Raw genomic sequence first — 18,960 nt, forward strand, 5'->3', positions numbered from 1 at the left:
ATATGACTGTGTTTATTAGTGTTATTTTAATTGTGCAATGAAAGTCATGTAAATTACAAAGTGAAGACATAAATGATAGTATATTGGTTCATCCTTGTAAAGTGAACAGCCCGTTCAGCCTAGATGGACACATCTGCAGCAGCCGGCCCCGCCCCTTTGGCCACTGCAAGTGCCTGTTGGAGCTGATGTCAGAGCGACCAGAGCTCCCGCAGGCGACCATGGGTGCGTCCCAAGTCTCTTATTTTTATAGTGCTACTGCTAGCTCCTCGCTTGAACTGGAAGTCGCTCGAGGTCGGCCATCTTCTAGGCCGTCCCAAGTCTCTTATTTGTGTAGCGAGGAGCTAGCGCTAGGAGCTAGCAGCAAGCTTTAAGCAGCTACGAGCTAGGATGGTCGAGACGTTCCTAACAGGAAGTCTTTTTCAGCTTGAGGTTCTGACGAATAAATACCCGCCCCCTACACCTGGCTCATTTGAACGAGATGGCGGAGAAACAGCTCAAGTGTACCCGTTACATGCATCCTTTGCAATGACACGCTGTGTTCACATGCCTACGTGACTACAAAGAGTAACGTTGATGATATTTCCTGCAAGACTGTCATGTTGTAATTAAGGTTATTTCATTCACAACCCGCTGCGGTGTTCAGCGGACTGTCTGTGATGTGTGGCTGTTAAATGTGCAGCTGCTCATGTCCAGAACCCCCCCCCCACACACACACACACACACACACACACACACACATACATTTGCCCATCATTAATTGTCCTGCATGTCATGTGAGTGGAATAATGTTTAATAGCTTGTTGGTAATATTAATTAGCATATTAATATTAATTAATATTATTACTTTCATTAATGTTGTTGTAAGCTACTGTCATTACCTGCATCTCTCTCTCTCTCTCTCTCTCTCTCTCTCTCTCTCTCTCTCTCTCTCTCTCTGTCTCATTGTGTCATGCGGATTACTGTTAATTTATTATGCTGATCTGTTCTGTACGACATCTATTGCACGTCTGTCCGTCCTGGAAGAGGGATCCCTCCTCAGTTGCTCTTCCTGAGGTTTCTACTGTTTTTTCCCCGTTAAAGGGTTTTTTGGGGAGTTTTTCCTGATCAGCTGTGAGGGTCCTTACGGCTTTGATCAGTGAATATAATGTGACTTGGGATGTACGCCAAAAGCTGGCTCCGTTATGCAGCAGATCCAGCTGTGCCGCCGTCATCAGGAATGGACGTTGCTTCACATGACGCTTCAGAGTAAGGCCGTCTCATGTCTCTTAAACTGACAATGCTCGCTCATCGCTCCTAGCGCTAGCTCCTCGCATTTTTTCCTAGGTGGGAGGGGCTAAACAGCTAGCAAAGTCGGCTAGGTAAGATAACTAGCAGTAAATTAAGAGACTTGGGACGGACCCCATGAAGCTTTTGGTGGGAATGCTCAGTAAGAACCAATCACAGAGCTTTGCATCATCTAAAGTGGTCTGCAGTAGAGCCACGCCCCCTTTTTTAAAAAGCGTGGCTGAAGTGCAAGGCACGTTTGAGTCCATGCATCATATTGTTAAAGTTCATAATTTGTGTTTAAAGTAAAGATGAGATGGTAAGTTACTGATACATGTCAAAAATCATATGAAAGATTTACAGCTTTTTACTCACAGGTTTCAAAACTCTCCGTCCATCAGAATGGACGGTGGATCTGAGCGTCACTGGGAAATGAAATGCAGTTTCTAATGAAACCATCAACTGACAATACATTTGATTAATGATGGTCACACAGTGTTCACCTCGGGAGCTTTTAACAGAAACACAACAGAAATACTTAAAAAATTAAGGACATTTTGAGTTGTGATGTATCCACACAACAGACGCTGCATGTGTGTGTGTCCAAATCAGATTTTATTTATTCATCTATTTCCTATCTATAACCTATGAGTGCAGAGTATTTTTTGTGTTGACTGTGTTCTGGACGGGGTTAAAGTCTTCCTGTGTAATATCTGAATGTAGATAGAAGTCTTTCAACATAAAATAAAACAGATTCGTAAACATGTGTGACATCATCATTGTTCTTTGTAAATGACTCCGTCATGGTTTGTTCACTGACCAATGAGTGTCAAGTTTATGTTCCAGTGCAGCTTCATCAGCGGCTTTTATTCTGGTATTTCCTGTCTGAACTGTAGTGTTTTATTTTGAAAGGAGCCCGGTCTCTCCTCTCTCGGTGGTAACCGGAAGATGACGGACACAGGGCGGCACCGTCAGATGACAGACGGTGTTTAACATGGAGTAACAAGTGTGTGGACGTGGTGAAGAGTCAGGTGAGCTCCAGGTGAGGAGGTAACTCTCTGCTCTCATTGGTTCTTTAATTTGGAAACGTCGTCACTTCACTTTTATTCGATGTCAGCGAACCGGAAGTGTTGACAGGAAAGTAAATAAAACAGTACTCTGGAGTTAACGGCACGCGAGCTGAACGGCTGTCAGATCGATCATTATTCACAGCTGTGTGTGTGTGTGTGTGTGTGTGTGTGTGTGTGTGTGTGTGTGTGTGTGTGTGTGAGAGAGAGAGAGACAGAGATCCACTTTTACTTTTACTACTTTAAAACTCCGGAAGTTAACACACCGAACGTCACAAAACGTCACAGTAACTGTCACAGAGAATATCGCATTTTCACGGTATTACAGAACCATTTTTTGTAGATATTTGATATCAATATATCCACTTTTTCCCCACCTAACTTAAGTGATCATCATCAAGTCTCTTCTGTAGTGAATTAACATCATATTGACTGTTATGGTGACGGCCCAGCAGCAGATGGAGACATGAAACACTGTTCAGTGTCTGTAACATTCAGTCATTGTGTTTAATAAGAATCCTGATGGTTCATATTCAAGCCTTGAACCTTGAAACCATTTTGTTAAAGGACGTTTGTGTAAAAAGTCTCTTTTGGAAAGAACTGAAAATAAAGTTTTCTGTCCAGTTGCATTTTTCATTGTAATATTGTAGATAAGCAAATGCACACAATATGATAACTGTTAATTTTAATATCACAGTAGACCTTTGAACTGGTGTACTGCTGCAACCCTAGTCCCAACACAGAGTGTGTCAGATGCAGTAGGCCAGAAATACCAGGATGTTCCACTACATCCAGTCCAATTTTGCAGTATGCTAGCCACCATGCCTTTCTGGCTATTCTGACCCACAATCCTCTGCACAGCAGAAAGTGCGTCACATCAACTAAGCTACAAACATGAACATGTGACAGCCTGTCAGCTGATTGACACCTTCAGATAATTGATGACCAGTCAAACAGTCATAATACGAATATTAATTGCCTAAATAGTAATAATAATTATTATTATTTAATCATTTTGGAATATTAATACAGCTTATTGACCAGTATGTTTCAATGGATCGTAACTGTTAGCGACCTCGTTTGCCTCACCGTTATGGAGCGATGCAGCAGTGATTACACATAAGCTAGCTGGTGTGATTGCACAAGGATTCATGGGTAACGGTTAGTTTATCAATACTGTTGTGTATTGTGCTTTTAATGTTGATGTGTATGTCACACACAACTGTCTTTAAGGTTCACAGTATCGTCTGATTTTAACAGGAAGCCAACAATGACAAAGTGAGTCCTGTCAATGGCAAAACGGGTCCTCTCAGATGCTCTGGACGAGCCCGGGGATGACGACTCGAAGCGCTTCAAGTGGAACCCCCTTAAAGATTTATCAGTCATCCCAAAGAACCAGCTGGAGAATGCAAACACACCAACAACAGGTCAGTGACAGGAAGAGAAAAACATTTTAGTCAGAGCGAGGAATCGACTGTTATTTGCAATCAGTCGTAAAGTTAGATTTGGCAGAAAAAGCTCTGCTCTCAAAGAATCTGAGTTGCAGCTGCTGAGAGAGCAGTCAGAGAGACTTTTGATTCTTTTAATCTGAGGACCCTTGTAGACCAAAGGAATATAAAAAGTTATGGGTAATCCAAGAAGAGACACATAATTTGAGATCGCCAATAACACGCTTTTATACATCTGAAGAACTTCTGTTAAAAAAATGAACTGCTTGGCAACCAGACCAGCCTCTAAAGCCCCGTCTCCACCAAACCCTTTCAGTTCAGTCCCTGTGGAACCAGCAGTAACCCTTCAGACATGGTACCTAGACCCTGGGTCTGTTCAGACAGTCCTCTTAAATGTGGGCGGGGTTGTTGTCNTTTTCTCTTTCATTTTATAGTTGTAGTTTACTGATGTATGAACAGAGGTTACATAAAACTAGAGTGACCGTCCTCTACTGACCAATCAGACTGCAGGGTTTCTAGCTCCACCTTTTAGTACCAGATCTGTGTGCTAGGTACCCCAACAGAGGGGGGACCAAACATGGGGACGCTCAGGAACGCTTCTGTTGGGACCATCCACAACTTTCACTGTGGAGACAGAAACTATGAACTGAACTGAACTGCTCAGGGGAAACGGGGCTCAAGTGAGGCAGGCTTTTAGCCACACCGGGCTGGTAAGAGGGACGGGGCATTTAATTTAAATTTTACAGCAGTTGATGAATAGTGCCTACTCATGTGTTCCTGCAGATAACAAGATATAAACCTCATGTATAGCCTTTTTTGTGACTGAACAAATATGTTTTCATACATCTCTATAGAATGTACAGGCTGCACGTGGTCAAAAACAGAAATGTTTGTAATTAAGGACGGAGCGATAGCTCAGTAAACTTTGTATTTCTGACATTAGAAATGTTCTTTAGTTGTTTTTCAGCCTTTTTTTTGTTTTTTTTTACCCATTATACGGTGCAGCCTGATCGGCTGCAGTAATAAATGTATTGTCAGTCCCTCCACAGCCTGTACTTAAACATATCTGTATCATGATGTGGTTGAAAGTTATTTCGGGCCCCACAATTCAAGTTGCATTTTAATCAGCCTAACTATCAACAGCTATCTTACACATTCATACGGTGGGTTTTTTTGGCTATTAAAAATACCAGAAATTGTGGGTTATTAAATCAGTGAAGTCTGCACCCCAAGCTGACTCTCTGGGAGTCTGCAGAAAGTCTGCCTGAGGCCCCTGTGGATTAGTTGAATTGTGGATTTGGAGCCGTCAGCACTCCCAGACTTCTCGGGAATGTGCCTGCGAGTCTGCGAGTCTGCGAGTGCGGTGACGTCCGTACATTTGGATCTGGCCAAAATACTGTAAGTGGGGGAGTGACTTGTCGTCTCTGCACATGCAATCAACCAACACGACAAGTGTCTGCCACCTTGTGGAAAGAGCAGGTAACTGCGCAGAGTAGAGTCGTTAACATCCAAACAGATGCACACAAATAATTATATACAGCACCAACACAACTGCTTATCAAATTGAATTTATAAATAATAAAGATAAACCTTAAAAAATACCAACATGAGGCAGTTTGTGATCTTTGAACCATATCAGTGTGAGTTACACCAACAGCATCCTGATCCAAAGGAAACACTGTAAATTTTTCTTTACAGGAGAAGATTGTCTCATCTGAGCTCTAACTCATCGATTACTCACAGATGAACATATGGAGAGACATTACTGGAGTAATCTACACTTCAAATGTATTCAGATAAAGCAGAGGAATGCATGTTGCCTGGTCCTGATTATTTTGTCTGTTCTCAATCAGCTCAAACTCAGATTGAAGTGGGAAGCAGGAGCCTCACCGCCCAGTATGGAAGTGTCGTCTACATGCCTCAGCTGAGCAATGTTCATGCAAACCAGATCAATTTCACTGTCGCCAACACGCCTGGTAAATGTCTCCCCTCAATTCATAAACCAAATAAATGCCATATTAATGTTTAATTATGTAAATGTTGATGATGATGTTGATTTAATCCACCAAATGCCTGGTGTATTTATTTTGCATTTCTTAAGAGATGTTGCATTTCTATGTTTCAGCTCAGCCTCCTGTGTGTGTGTGTGTGTGTGTGTGTGTGTGTGTGTGTGTGTGTGTGTGTGTTTTAACAGACAAAAGCCAAATGACAAAAAAGTCACCTCACTTCTGCTCGTAAATCATAACCAGACTGAATTATTACTCTGAACCGAAATATAAATGTCACACAGTTCACTCCATCTCTCAGGAGTCACAATAAAAGAACCAAGCCTTTTTTATGCACTCAGAAGAAATATTTCTCTCAAATTTTGGTCACAGATTAGCCTAAATCCACCTGACGGGTATGGCTGATTTTAAACAGCATTATTACTGGATGTGGTCACAGTAAAAGGACACTCTAGAAGAAGAACAAATTTTATTTGGTATAGCAACTTTTACATGAACAAAATTCAGTGCTTCACAGAAGACGACCATGAAAACACAAGCCACAGGACGCCACCCGAGAAGCTCATCTGCACGCTCATCATCCTCACCAGGGTCTTGACCTGACATCGTCGTAACCTGCTTGAGTTGGCAACTGTTTGCTGTCGATGGCGTCTGGCACTTTGGAGAAGTGTTCTCTTCACCAATGAAAGTGCCTATTAAACGTCTTACTTAAAGATAAAGCTGCACATTTTACACTCAGGGTTTCCCACTCATTCTGGTGGACCGCCATGATCAAAACATCAATCAATCAATCAATCAATTTTATTTATAAAGCCCAATATCACAAATCACAATTTGCCTCACAGGGCTTTACAGCATACGACATCCCTCTGTCCTTATGACCCTCGGTCATAACATGAACATCTGGTGCCACAGATAGATTTTCTATCTTTGGAGCTGGACCCTCATTAGGAGCGCTCTTGAAATGTATATGTGCCGTGCGGTGATTTATAGCACCATGCTGTCGTAGCACAGAGCATACTCTTTGCACAGATGGAGCAGCAGAACGTCAGAACTTGGGGATAAGTCGGCCTGTGCTGTGTTCACGCACCTGCAAAAATGTCTGAATTTAGAGAGGGAGACACAGAATGATAGAAAGGGACACACTGGCATTTAAAAAAGTGTCCTTGTGACCATGCCAAGTAGGGCTGCACGATATATCGTTTGAACATCGCCATCGTGATGTGCAGTAGTCACATCGCAGGACATTTTTTTAGAACATGTAAACTTTTGTTTTGCTTCAGAAAAGCAGCTCGTTGCTCCGCTCGTTGCTCCGCTCGTTGCTCCGCTCGTTGCTCCGCTCGCCTCTCTCTCTCTGTCCCTCCCTCTCTGACAACAGCAGCCCCTCCCCCTCTCGTGCACACGCTGCAGTCACACACTGAAAATGAGCGACATGCAAGAGGGAGAAACGGTAAAAGAGGATTTATGCCTGGTTCACACTACATGACTTTTCTGCCTGTTCTGAAAGTCACTATGTCACATTACACAATTGTGGAGTCATAAAATCGTGACTTGGCCGACAGACATGACACACTACACGCTGGTACTCACCAATTATCCCCGGTCGTCTTTCACGACATGTGTGATGTCATCAGGTTATTCTTGTCCTATTTTATGACTTTACTATTATTTCAGTCACTGTGTCTGTTCATGTGCCAGCTGACATGTTACTGTGGTCACCTAAAAAGTGTCAGCACAGTCCTCCACAACTTCCTGCAAATGTTTCACAATAAAAGCCTATTTAGAAAATGGAGGGATTCTCTCAGCCGAGGTTATAAGGGGCTTTTAATTTGAAACAAATTCAAGAAGTGTTTAGTTTGAAATGATGGCGCGTTGCATTAACTTTACAAAGACAACAGAGCGGATAAAAAGTAAAAATATAAAGACACAGAGGGATTAATAAATAACGGACCGTCTATAATGTAGTCTGTTTCACATGAAGCTGGGAGCCTCTGCAGCTATCGCAATATATTTTGCAAAAAAATAAAAATCGCAATGTCAGTTTTTTCCAATATCGTGCAGCCCTAATGCAAAGGCACACCTGATACTGTTTAATCAGCCACACCTGTCAGGTCGATGGATGAGCGTGGAAAAATGAGAAGAGCTCACTAACACAGATTTTAACAAATTTGTGCACAGAATTTGGATTTGACAGTTGTGAGTCTGAGAGGGAGGCGTGTGTGTTTCAGTGCAAACTGTGTCAAATAGATAAAACCAGTAATAAATGGAAAACATAACAAATTATTTCTGTGTTTCAGTGGACGTCAGTGATGTTGGAGAAACTTCAGCATCCTCTTCTCAGTCTGAAGGTACATTTATGATAGATTATATAATATGTGTGTGTGTGTGTGTGTGTGTGTGTATGTGTAAGGTCACTGGCATAAAAGTTAATCCGTTTTAAATATTAAAATATTGGAATATTTTCTGAAGCCACTGCACATGGAATGTGCTGTGCAACAGACACACACACACACACACACACACACACACACACACACACACACACACACACACACACACACACACACAGGGCACACACACACACACAGGGCACACACACACACACACACACAGGGCACCGAGAGTGAAGGTGACAGAGGACAGCCATAAACTGTATGTTGGACAGAGATGAGCTTCACAGCTTCCTTGAGTTTCACCCAACAAGTCACAGAATGGAGAGTTTGTTTGTGTTGAACTCTGACAGAGTATCAATACAGTACTGAGACTGGCTGATGCATCACACACACAAAGGTAAAATATATATTTAAGTATCACTGCCAATTCATTATCCACACTGCCTATTGATGTTTACCTGCCCAGTTTGTTTGGGTCGAGTTTTGATCCTTTTGTGACAAAACTGTTGAAAAGTTTTGATGATAAAATGTCAGTGAAATTGGTTTGATGGTTTTAGTAAAGTACCAGTGAGACGTATGAGGTTATAGAGGCAGCACTGTACACCTGTATGAATATTGTTAGGAACTCAGGTTAATCAAAAATATGAAAAAATTATATAAACATATAAAAAATAATAAATAATTATGTTAAATGCTCAAAAAATGTATCAGCTGATTTATAGTAAGTTTATGGGAAAAAGTCTTTTTGGGCCTGATGGCATCATGTGACAGGAAATTGCAGTACCACTGTTTGGTCAATACGAAAATTGTCTTCAAAGCCTGGCGGACTTGCTTGTGGCCGGGGCTGCACAGCCTACAAAACCAAATGGTTGACAAAGAAAAACTACAAAGATGGTGACTGAGAGAGATCTTTGTACCTCATGAGCCCATGTGGTCAGACAGAACAGTAGAAACGCATGAATCTTGAACTTTGAGTATATGTGTGTGATCTATACCACATAAAGGTGCCAGGTTAGTAAAAGGCTGGTTAGTTTGCATGCAGGCAGTCTGTATGAGGCATACTAACCCAGCAGCCTAACTACCAGGTGATCACAACAATAAACTCAATGAGTCACTAAGCCTGTACTGTTATTGTGCTAATATTAGCTAGGTCCAGTCACATCCATCATATCAGTCAGTCCATGAAGGGAGAGAGGAAGATTTCGTGGCATGCTGCTTTGTCAGCTGACAGTTCTTCCATTGTGAAGGTTCGGCGCAGTCTTTGCTACGTTCCAATTTTGCATGTCAGTGGAAACTGGTCGCTCTTTTGTCTTTGCAGAGTCAGCAGTTTGGTGCTAACTTGGCTTTGTTGGTCCTTTGCTTGAAAAGTAATGTGGCAAGCTTTATGTTGTAGCTGCTGATGCTGGACTTGTTTACTTTGGGTAAGTGTGTTCATAAGTGGTGATTTGTGTGCAGTCTTTGCTGCGCTACGATCAGATGTTGCATGTAGGAACTGGTTGCTCTTTTGTCCTTACACCGTGTCTTTGAGCAGGCCACATGTTGTGATCAACTACTACTGTGGACAAACAGACACAGACAACAGACTAACACTTTTTTATCTTTGTGTTCAACGCAGACCTGATTGTTCCGGTGCCAAAGAACCGAAACATCTCATTCTACCAAGAACTGCTTCAATCACACCTCCATGATAAGTTCATGTGTGCACAAGAAGGGTTGATGGAAAAGACGGATGAGCAGCATCTGGATGATATCTACACAGAGCTGTACATCACAGCTGGAGGTGACGTACACATCAACACACAGCATGAGGTCACACAGATTGAGGCAAAGAGGAAGCCAGCAGATACAGAGAAAACAATTAAACCCAATGACATGTTCAAACCCCCCTCTGGAAGATATAAACCCATTAGAACAGTGCTGACCAATGGAATCGCAGGAATTGGAAAAACATTTCTTGTGCGCAAGTTTGTGTTGGACTGGGCTGAAGGAAGAACCAATCAAGATGTGGATCTTGTTTTCCCCTTCACCTTCCGCCAGCTGAATATATTGAAGGAGAAAAAAATATGTTGTTGTTTGGCAGAGCTCATTCATAAATGTATCAGGGAGACCAAAGACATCAAGAGAGAAGCTCTTAATTACATCTTTACAACTCTGCAGTCATCAGGAAACACCAACTTTGACAAGAGCAGGTTCAAACTTCTCTTTGTGTTGGATGGACTGGATGAGAGCCGCCTTCAGCTGGACTGTTCTAATAATGAAAACCAGGAGACGGACTTTGATGTGACAGAGTCGATCCCGGTGGATGTGCTGGTAACAAACCTTATCAAGAAGAATCTGCTTCCCTCTGCTCGCCTCTGGATAACCACACAACCTGCAGCAGCCAATCAGATCCATTCTGATTTTGTGGACATCATGACAGAGGTTAGAGGATTCACTGACCAGCAGAAGGAGGAGTACTTTGGCAAGAGATTCAGAGATGAGGAGCAGGCCAACAGAATCGTCTCCCACATCAAGACATCACGAAGCCTCCACATCATGTGCCACATCCCAGTCTTCTGCTGGATCACTGCTACAGTTCTGAAGACCAGAGAGGGAGGAGAGCTGCCCAAGACCCTGACTGAGATGTACACAGGGTTCTTGAAGTTTCAGGCTCATCAGATCAAAAAGAAGTACGACCAAAAAAAGTGCCTTCACTACATTAAATCATTAGCAAAACTGGCTTTCCACCAACTGGAAAAGGGCAACCTGACCTTCTACGAGAGAGATCTCAAAGAGAGTGGCATTGATGTCAGTGGAGCCTCGGTGTGCTCAGGAGTGTTCACAGAGATCTTCAAAGAGGAACGTTGGAGGAAGAAAGATGAAGACAAGATGTTCAGCTTTTTACATCTGAGTGTTCAGGAGTTTCTGGCTGCTCTTCATGTCCACCTGACCTTCATCAACTCTGGTGTCAATCTGATGGCAGAAGAACAAACAACTTCCTGGTGGTGGCTTCCATTCAGAGAAAAGCCTGTACTAATACCATTCTACCAGAGTGCTGTGGACAAGGCCTTAAAGAATCTAAATGGACACCTGGATTTGTTCCTCCGCTTCCTCCTGGGTCTTTCACTGGAGACCAATCAGAGTGTCCTACGAGGTCTGGTGGCACAAACAGGAAGTAGCTCACACAGCATTAAGGAAACAGTCCAGTACATCAAGAAGAAGATCAGTGAGAATCAGTATCCAGAGCAAAGCATCAATCTGTTCCACTGTCTGAATGAACTGAATGATCGTTCTCTAGTGGAGGGGATCCAACAGTACCTGAGTTCAGGAAGTCTGTCCACAGTTAAACTGTCCCGCGCTCAGTGGTCAGCTCTGGTCTTCATCTTATTGTCATCAGAAAACGACCTGGACGTGTTTGACCTGAAGAAATACTTCCCTTCAGAGGAGGGTCTTCTGAGGCTGCTGCCAGTGGTCAAAGCCTCCAACAAAGCTCTGTAAGTGCACAAATAACTGCAGATACCTCAGGCTGGGTAATGTTGGAAAAGTTTTTACACTGTGTAAATATTGTTGGCAACAAGTTTTTTTTAAAGAACCCTGTTTATTATTTATTTGATTAAAGATGCCAAACTTATCACAGTCTTCACAGTTTAATGTTGTTGTAACACAAGCAGGCAGACGAGAATATTCTCTACATAAAATGACTCAATCTTAGCTTAGTATCAAATAAGGTAAAGTATTTGATCAGAGTCACATTACTGAGCAATCAGTGTCTGACTTTGGTGTTTTGGTAGTTTTGTAAATTTGATTTAATGCATTCGTCCCATTTTGCTTGGTGCCAATAAGTGCTGTGTCCGATATCCGAACCTGTACAAACTGTTAAACATCAGCAGATGTCCTCAATCAAACAGGTTCCTAGTTGACTGATTTCTGTAGGGTATGGAGTTACTAAAAGAATTGTCGATGATTTGTCTGAAAAATCCATCACTTCTTTTCGTAGTATTATCAGTGTTATTGCTCCAAATGCAGATCATAATGCTGTTGAGTATTCCTTACAGATGACCAAAGCACAGTTGAGTATGATTACTACACCACAGCGATCTTTACTTTTAAAGAAATTACGATTTACTGTTAGTGTTCACTGAAATCAAAATATATTGACTGAACATTTGATTAAAACAAGACCCTAAAACCAGAGTAGTCAACTCGTCAAGCAAGAGACGGCAGTTCTACAAATGTGATACCTTTTGATTTGAAATGTGAAGGAACAGTGTCAACATTTGTCTTTATTCCTCCTCGTTTTTCAGACTGAGTTGCTGTAACCTGTCAAAGTGGAGTTGTTTGACTCTGTCCTCAGTTCTCCCGTTCTCCAGTGTGAAAGTGGTGGACCTGAGTTACAACAACCTGCAGGATTCAGGGGTGAACGAGCTCTCTGATGGACTTAAGAGTTCAGGCTGTACACTGAAGACTCTCAGGTCAGATTCAGCTTTTCGTTGGAAAGACCATTTACTTGTTGCTTTACATACACATACATGTCAGTGTGGATACTCAAAAGTCTTCGGGATTGTACAACAAATGAAATAGCTAACAGTGACCAAAGCCCAAGGTGCAATGTATAACAAAAACTAGCCAACACTAAGGTGCAAAATGAAACAAAAAACTAGCTAACGCTAAGGTCCAAAATGAAACAAAAACTAGCCAAGACTAAGGTGCAAAATGAAACAAAAATCTAGCTAACAGTAAGGTGCAAAACGAAAAAAACAAACTAGACAACAGTAAGGTGCAAAATAAAACAAAAACTAGCCAACACTAAGGTGCAAAATGAAACAAAAAACTAGCTAACAGTAAGGTGCAAAATGAAACAAAAAACTAGACAACAGTAAGGTGCAAAATGAAACAAAAAACTAGCTAACGCTAAGGTCCAAAATGAAACAAAAACTAGCCAAGACTAAGGTGCAAAATGAAACAAAAATCTAGCTAACAGTAAGGTGCAAAACGAAAAAAACAAACTAGACAACAGTAAGGTGCAAAATAAAACAAAAACTAGCCAACACTAAGGTGCAAAATGAAACAAAAAACTAGCTAACAGTAAGGTGCAAAATGAAACAAAAAACTAGACAACAGTAAGGTGCAAAATGAAACAAAAAACTAGCTAACAGTAAGGTGCAAAATGAAACAAAAAACTAGCTAACAGTAAGGTGCAAAATGAAACAAAAAACTAGACAACAGTAAGGTGCAAAATGAAACAAAAAACTAGCCAACAGTAAGGTGCAAAATGAAACAAAAAACTAGCCAACAGTAAGGTGCAAAATGAAACAAAAAACTAGCCAACAGTAAGGTGCAAAATGAAACAAAAAACTAGCCAACAGTAAGGTGCAAAATGAAACAAAAACTAGCCAACAGTAAGGTGCAAAATGAAACAAAAAACTAGCCAACAGTAAGGTGCAAAATGAAACAAAAAACTAGCCAACAGTAAGGTGCAAAATGAAACAAAAACTAGCCAACAGTAAGGTGCAAAATGAAACAAAAAACTAGCCAACAGTAAGGTGCAAAATGAAACAAAAAACTAGCCAACAGTAAGGTGCAAAATGAAACAAAAACTAGCCAACAGTAAGGTGCAAAATGAAACAAAAAACTAGCCAACAGTAAGGTGCAAAATGAAACAAAAAACTAGCCAACAGTAAGGTGCAAAATGAAACAAAAACTAGCCAACAGTAAGGTGCAAAATGAAACAAAAAACTAGCCAACAGTAAGGTGCAAAATGAAACAAAAAACTAGCCAACAGTAAGGTGCAAAATGAAACAAAAACTAGCCAACAGTAAGGTGCAAAATGAAACAAAAAACTAGCCAACAGTAAGGTGCAAAATGAAACAAAAAACTAGCCAACAGTAAGGTGCAAAATGAAACAAAAACTAGCCAACAGTAAGGTGCAAAATGAAACAAAAAACTAGCCAACAGTAAGGTGCAAAATGAAACAAAAAACTAGCCAACAGTAAGGTGCAAAATGAAACAAAAACTAGCCAACAGTAAGGTGCAAAATGAAACAAAAAACTAGCCAACAGTAAGGTGCAAAATGAAACAAAAAACTAGCCAACAGTAAGGTGCAAAATGAAACAAAAACTAGCCAACAGTAAGGTGCAAAATGAAACAAAAAACTAGCCAACAGTAAGGTGCAAAATGAAACAAAAAACTAGCCAACAGTAAGGTGCAAAATGAAACAAAAACTAGCCAACAGTAAGGTGCAAAATGAAACAAAAAACTAGCCAACAGTAAGGTGCAAAATGAAACAAAAAACTAGCCAACAGTAAGGTGCAAAATGAAACAAAAACTAGCCAACAGTAAGGTGCAAAATGAAACAAAAAACTAGCCAACAGTAAGGTGCAAAATGAAACAAAAACTAGCCAACAGTAAGGTGTAAAATAAAACAAACTGCTGACTACATTCGACCCTCCTTCACACAGTGATTATCAGTATCAGTCCTAAGAGAAAGGAATCAAATGATCTTTACGAAGTCTTTACAGATTCATCATCACGAAAAAGCACCACATAAAAAATCAGACAATTCAAAAAGAAGCCAGTGCAGTGTGTTTCTCAGGTTTCACTGGTTGTCCTCAGCTCGTGACATAAGGTGATACATTTTTCTGCAGTCACCTCCCCAACAAACGAGGGAGTTTCACTGTTGTGTTTTGAACTTTGGGGTGTGTTTTCATAATACAGGGAAAACAAATTTCCCCATGGAACAATAAAGGCTATCTATTCTATTCTAAAATGATCATTTCTCAGAGCTTTGTATTTGGGGCATAAGGTGAGGAAATGTAGCTCTACCTGGTTACTGTTACACTGAGAGCAGAGTCTCTCTGGTGGCCAGCTCTACCTGTACCAAACCTTCTCTGTAGCTTGGTATAATATTGTTTAGTGTAAAACCAGTGGTTAAACCCTTGACCATTTCAGCTGTGGTCTGAATGCACACAGAGTAAACTGGCATCTAAACCAGCGCACTGTGGCAAGCAGCAGCAGGAAGTGACATTAAATAAAGGTTTAGCAAGACGTAATTGGTGGAAAGAAACTGAGTTTGGAAAGGCCACCTTGGATACCTGCTTTAATAGTTTTATCTTAGAAATTAGTTTGAATCATGAACACCACAAATCAGATCAGATTCATTAAATTAGAGGGCATAACTTCACAAATGATATTTTCTACATTCATTATATGAATCATCTTGTTTGTCGTAATGGCTGTCTCCCCTTCAGGCTGAGTGGCTGTAATCTGTCAGAGAGAAGCTGTGAAGCCTTGTCCTCAGTTCTCAGATGTCGGTCCTCTACTCTGACAGTGCTGGACCTGAGTAACAACAACCTGCAGGATTCAGGAGTGAAGCTGCTCTCTGCTGGACTAAAGAGTCCACACTGTACACTGGAGACTCTCAGGTCAGATCTCACTCTGATGCTTTTGTGTGCACTGTACTGCGCCTCAAACATTACATATCTTGTGATCTAGTTTTGCATCACATGCCTATTGCTGAAACAGAACCTTAAATATTATACATAACTATTACTGTGGTTTCAACCGTGTGCTTAATCTTGGCCATGTTCAGACTATCATGTGTTCGCCCTTTGAATCATTACAAATATTCAACAAATGTACTTAATAAACTAAAGAAAAATATTTTCTTCTTATGTATATTTTAGGTTGAGTCAGACGAGGCTTACAGAAAAATGCTGTCAGGAGTTCTCATCAGTTCTCACCTTACAGACCTGTATTCACAAAGAGCTGGACCTGAGTGACAACAACCTGCAGGATTCAGGAGTGATGATGCTCTCTACTGGTCTGGAGAGTCCACACTGTACACTGGAGACTCTCAGGTCAGAATTCAGCTTCTGTTTAACACATAATCTTTTAAACGTTGCTTGACGTGAAGTAATTGTCTATACTCAAACATGCCAGACATGTGGAGGATTTAACAGTGTAGATTACCCTGTAGTTCTACTGGGGGATTTTAGCGCTCACATTGGCAAAGGAATTGGGAGGAACAGCCTGCTTGATCTGAAACTGAGCGATGCTTTATCAGACTTTTGTGCTAGTCATCGATTGGCCATTACAATCACCATGTTTGAGCACAGGGTGGTTCGTAAATGTACTTGGTACCAGAACACTCTAGGTCGATGATCCACATTGTGGTCCTATCATCAGACCTGGGACTGTATGTCTCTGACACTCGGGTGAAGAGAGGAGCAGGGTTATCAGCTGATCACCACCTGGTGGTGAGTTGGATCAGATGGCGGGGGAGGTTGCCAGGCAGAGCTGGTAAACCCAGATGTGTAGAGACAGTGAAATGGGAACATCTGGCTGAGGCATCTGTCCACTAGGTCTTCAACTCCCACCTCCAGAAGAGTTTCTTATGTATCCTTGGGGAGTTTGGGGACATGAAATCCAAGTGGGCCATGTTCAGGACCACCTCTCTTGAGGCAGCTGTGAGAAGTTGTGGTTGATAGGTTGTTCTCACAGCAACCTAAGAAACTGCAGGTGGACATCAGCAGGGAAGGAGACAATCAAGTTGAAGAAGGATCAATCTGGAAATCCAAAGGTAAATAAAATAATTTTTTTCTTCCTTTACCTCTGGAGGCACTGTCCGGTAGTTTTTTGACTAACGGAAGTGCAGAGGCCTCGGGGATCGCTCACCCCCTTCACTTCCGGCGGTGCCCCCAGTGTTACACTCCTATCTGCAACTCGAACCAAACGGTGGTAAAAACGTTGCCACTAATGCCCTTTTGTTTTGCTGTCGTGAGGAGTGGAAGGTGTGCTGGTGGATGTACAACGCTTGTAAGTTGTGCTGTTGTCCATGTTTTTCACGTTGACGAGACGGCGTTTTGGGTGGAGTGGTCGCCATGGACGCAGAGCTTGCTGTTTCTGTAGGTTCACATTTCCTGGGGACACCTGCACGTCTCGGCCCCGCCCCCTCCATTGTGATTGGCTAAAATGCAGCATCGTTCAACCTCAAAGCCCCGCCAAAGCAATTACCCAGGTGTGGGAGGAGTTTGGGAGGCCAAGGAAAAGGACTTTCAGTTGGCCTTAAGAAAGTTCTGGAAAACCATTAAATGACTCAGTGGGGGAAAGCAGGACTTGTCTCAGGCTGTGTTCAGTACGGGAGGAACTGCTGACCCGGACAGGGGATACTGTCGAGCAGTGGTAAGAGCACTTTGAGGAACTCCTGAGCCCAAACAGCAAGTCCTCTGTGGAGGAGGCAGATCTTGAAGCCTTGGGTGGAGCCTCATCCATATGCCATATCTCTGAGGTAGTCCAAAAGCTCCTCATCAGCAAGATGCCAGGTGTGGATGAGATCTGTCCTGAGATGCTGAAGGTTCTGGACATTGTTTGTCGATCTTGGTTGACACGCTTTCTCAGTGTGGTGTAGGGGTCCTGGACAGTGCCTGTAGAGTGGCAGACTAGGGTGGTGGTTCCCATTTTTTTTTTAAAAAGGGGGCCAGAAAATGTGCTTCAATTAACAGGCCTGAGCCTCCTCTGGAAAATGTATTCCAGGGTGCTGAGAAAGAGGCTCCAACAATCAATCAATCAATCAATCTTTATTTCAGACTCAGTTCGGTCCATAAAAAACACACAACTACAAGAAACAGTAACAACAATCAGACACCAGGATAAAAAAACACACACACACACACACACACACACACGAAAAAACAAACAAACAAACATTAGAACCATATCTAAAAGACATACAAACACTCTCTCCAGTGCCTCCAAAAACTAGAGGAATAACAGGTACTGCTCTTTTTAGGCATGACTAGAGCCATAACAATTCATTTGTGGAGTGCTTCAGCCGCGCCATAAAAGTAAACATCAAATTCCTAACAACAACATCCAATGTGGGAACATTGCTGTGTACAAGCAACTGACTGGCACTCGTCCATCTAGGGAGCTTCAACAGAATTCGCAGTGCATCATTATATGCCACCCGAAGTTTGTTCAATTTAGCCTTACTGTAACTGCACCACAAGTAGGCAGTACACAGTGGAGTACAGTAGGCTTTAAACAAAGCAATTTGTTTGTATAAAATTTTACGTGCCAACATATTTGCTTGTGCATACAACTTACAGTACTGTCGCTGTATATCATCATCATCATCATCATCATCATCACACAGGTCATCCCTGATGATGTGACCAAGATATTTCACCTTGTCCACAAGAGTCAGTGGATTCTCTGCCAAGAGGAAAGAGGGGAATGTTCTCTTCATGCTCTGCCAAGAGGAAAGAGGGGAATGTTCTCTTCATGTCTGCCTTAGGCCCTGTGTCCACATAGCGCCTTTTTCTGAGCGCCAGAAGAAGGCCAGCGTCTTTTTTCAATTGTTCCCAATGAGGAGAGAGCGTCTGCGGCCACCTGCGGCCGCCTACGGAAAAGGCGCTGCACTCAGTGTCTTTTTTCCGGCCGCTCCTCCTTTTTTGTGCGGCCGCTCCAAGCGTTTTGCGTTGAAAATCTCTGAACTTTTCACAGAGGTGCTGGTGTCGTCACCGGCGCTTTTTTCAGGCAACCAATCATATCGTGGAACTCGTCACCCTGGTAACCAGAAAAAAAGGAGGAGACGCTGGTGCTGGCCGTGTCTGTCTGTCCGGAGTTGTATGACATGTCACACAGACATTACCGTAACAGAGACAATAGCTATATATGTATGTATGTATGTATGTATGTATGTATGTGTATATATATATATACATATAAATATATATGTGTGTGTGTATGTATATATATATACATATATACATATATATGTATATATATGTATATATGTATATAT

General features: G+C 41.9%; 1 protein-coding gene across 6 annotated transcripts in view; it reads left to right on the forward strand.

The window, feature by feature from the left end:
* Positions 1-18,960, forward strand: part of LOC126389801 (NACHT, LRR and PYD domains-containing protein 12-like) — a 140,056-nt gene that overhangs the window by 105,915 nt on the left and 15,181 nt on the right. For 2 of the 6 annotated variants that reach the window (XM_050043691.1, XM_050043696.1), the window contains exons 1-8: positions 2,200-2,305; positions 3,591-3,757; positions 5,632-5,754; positions 8,082-8,132; positions 9,793-11,650; positions 12,461-12,628; positions 15,404-15,577; positions 15,839-16,012. In XM_050043691.1, the coding sequence (XP_049899648.1) occupies positions 3,622-3,757; positions 5,632-5,754; positions 8,082-8,132; positions 9,793-11,650; positions 12,461-12,628; positions 15,404-15,577; positions 15,839-16,012 (2,684 nt within the window). In that variant the 5' untranslated portion in view covers positions 2,200-2,305; positions 3,591-3,621. Of the gene's footprint in view, positions 1-2,199; positions 2,314-3,590; positions 3,758-5,631; positions 5,755-8,081; positions 8,133-9,792; positions 11,651-12,460; positions 12,629-15,403; positions 15,578-15,838; positions 16,013-18,960 lie in introns of those variants that run through there. The other 4 variants (XM_050043692.1, XM_050043693.1, XM_050043695.1 and 1 more) reach the window with 4 other exon arrangements.

This window comes from Epinephelus moara, chromosome 5, assembly GCF_006386435.1.
Source record: "Epinephelus moara isolate mb chromosome 5, YSFRI_EMoa_1.0, whole genome shotgun sequence".
Taxonomy (NCBI): domain Eukaryota; kingdom Metazoa; phylum Chordata; class Actinopteri; order Perciformes; family Serranidae; genus Epinephelus; species Epinephelus moara.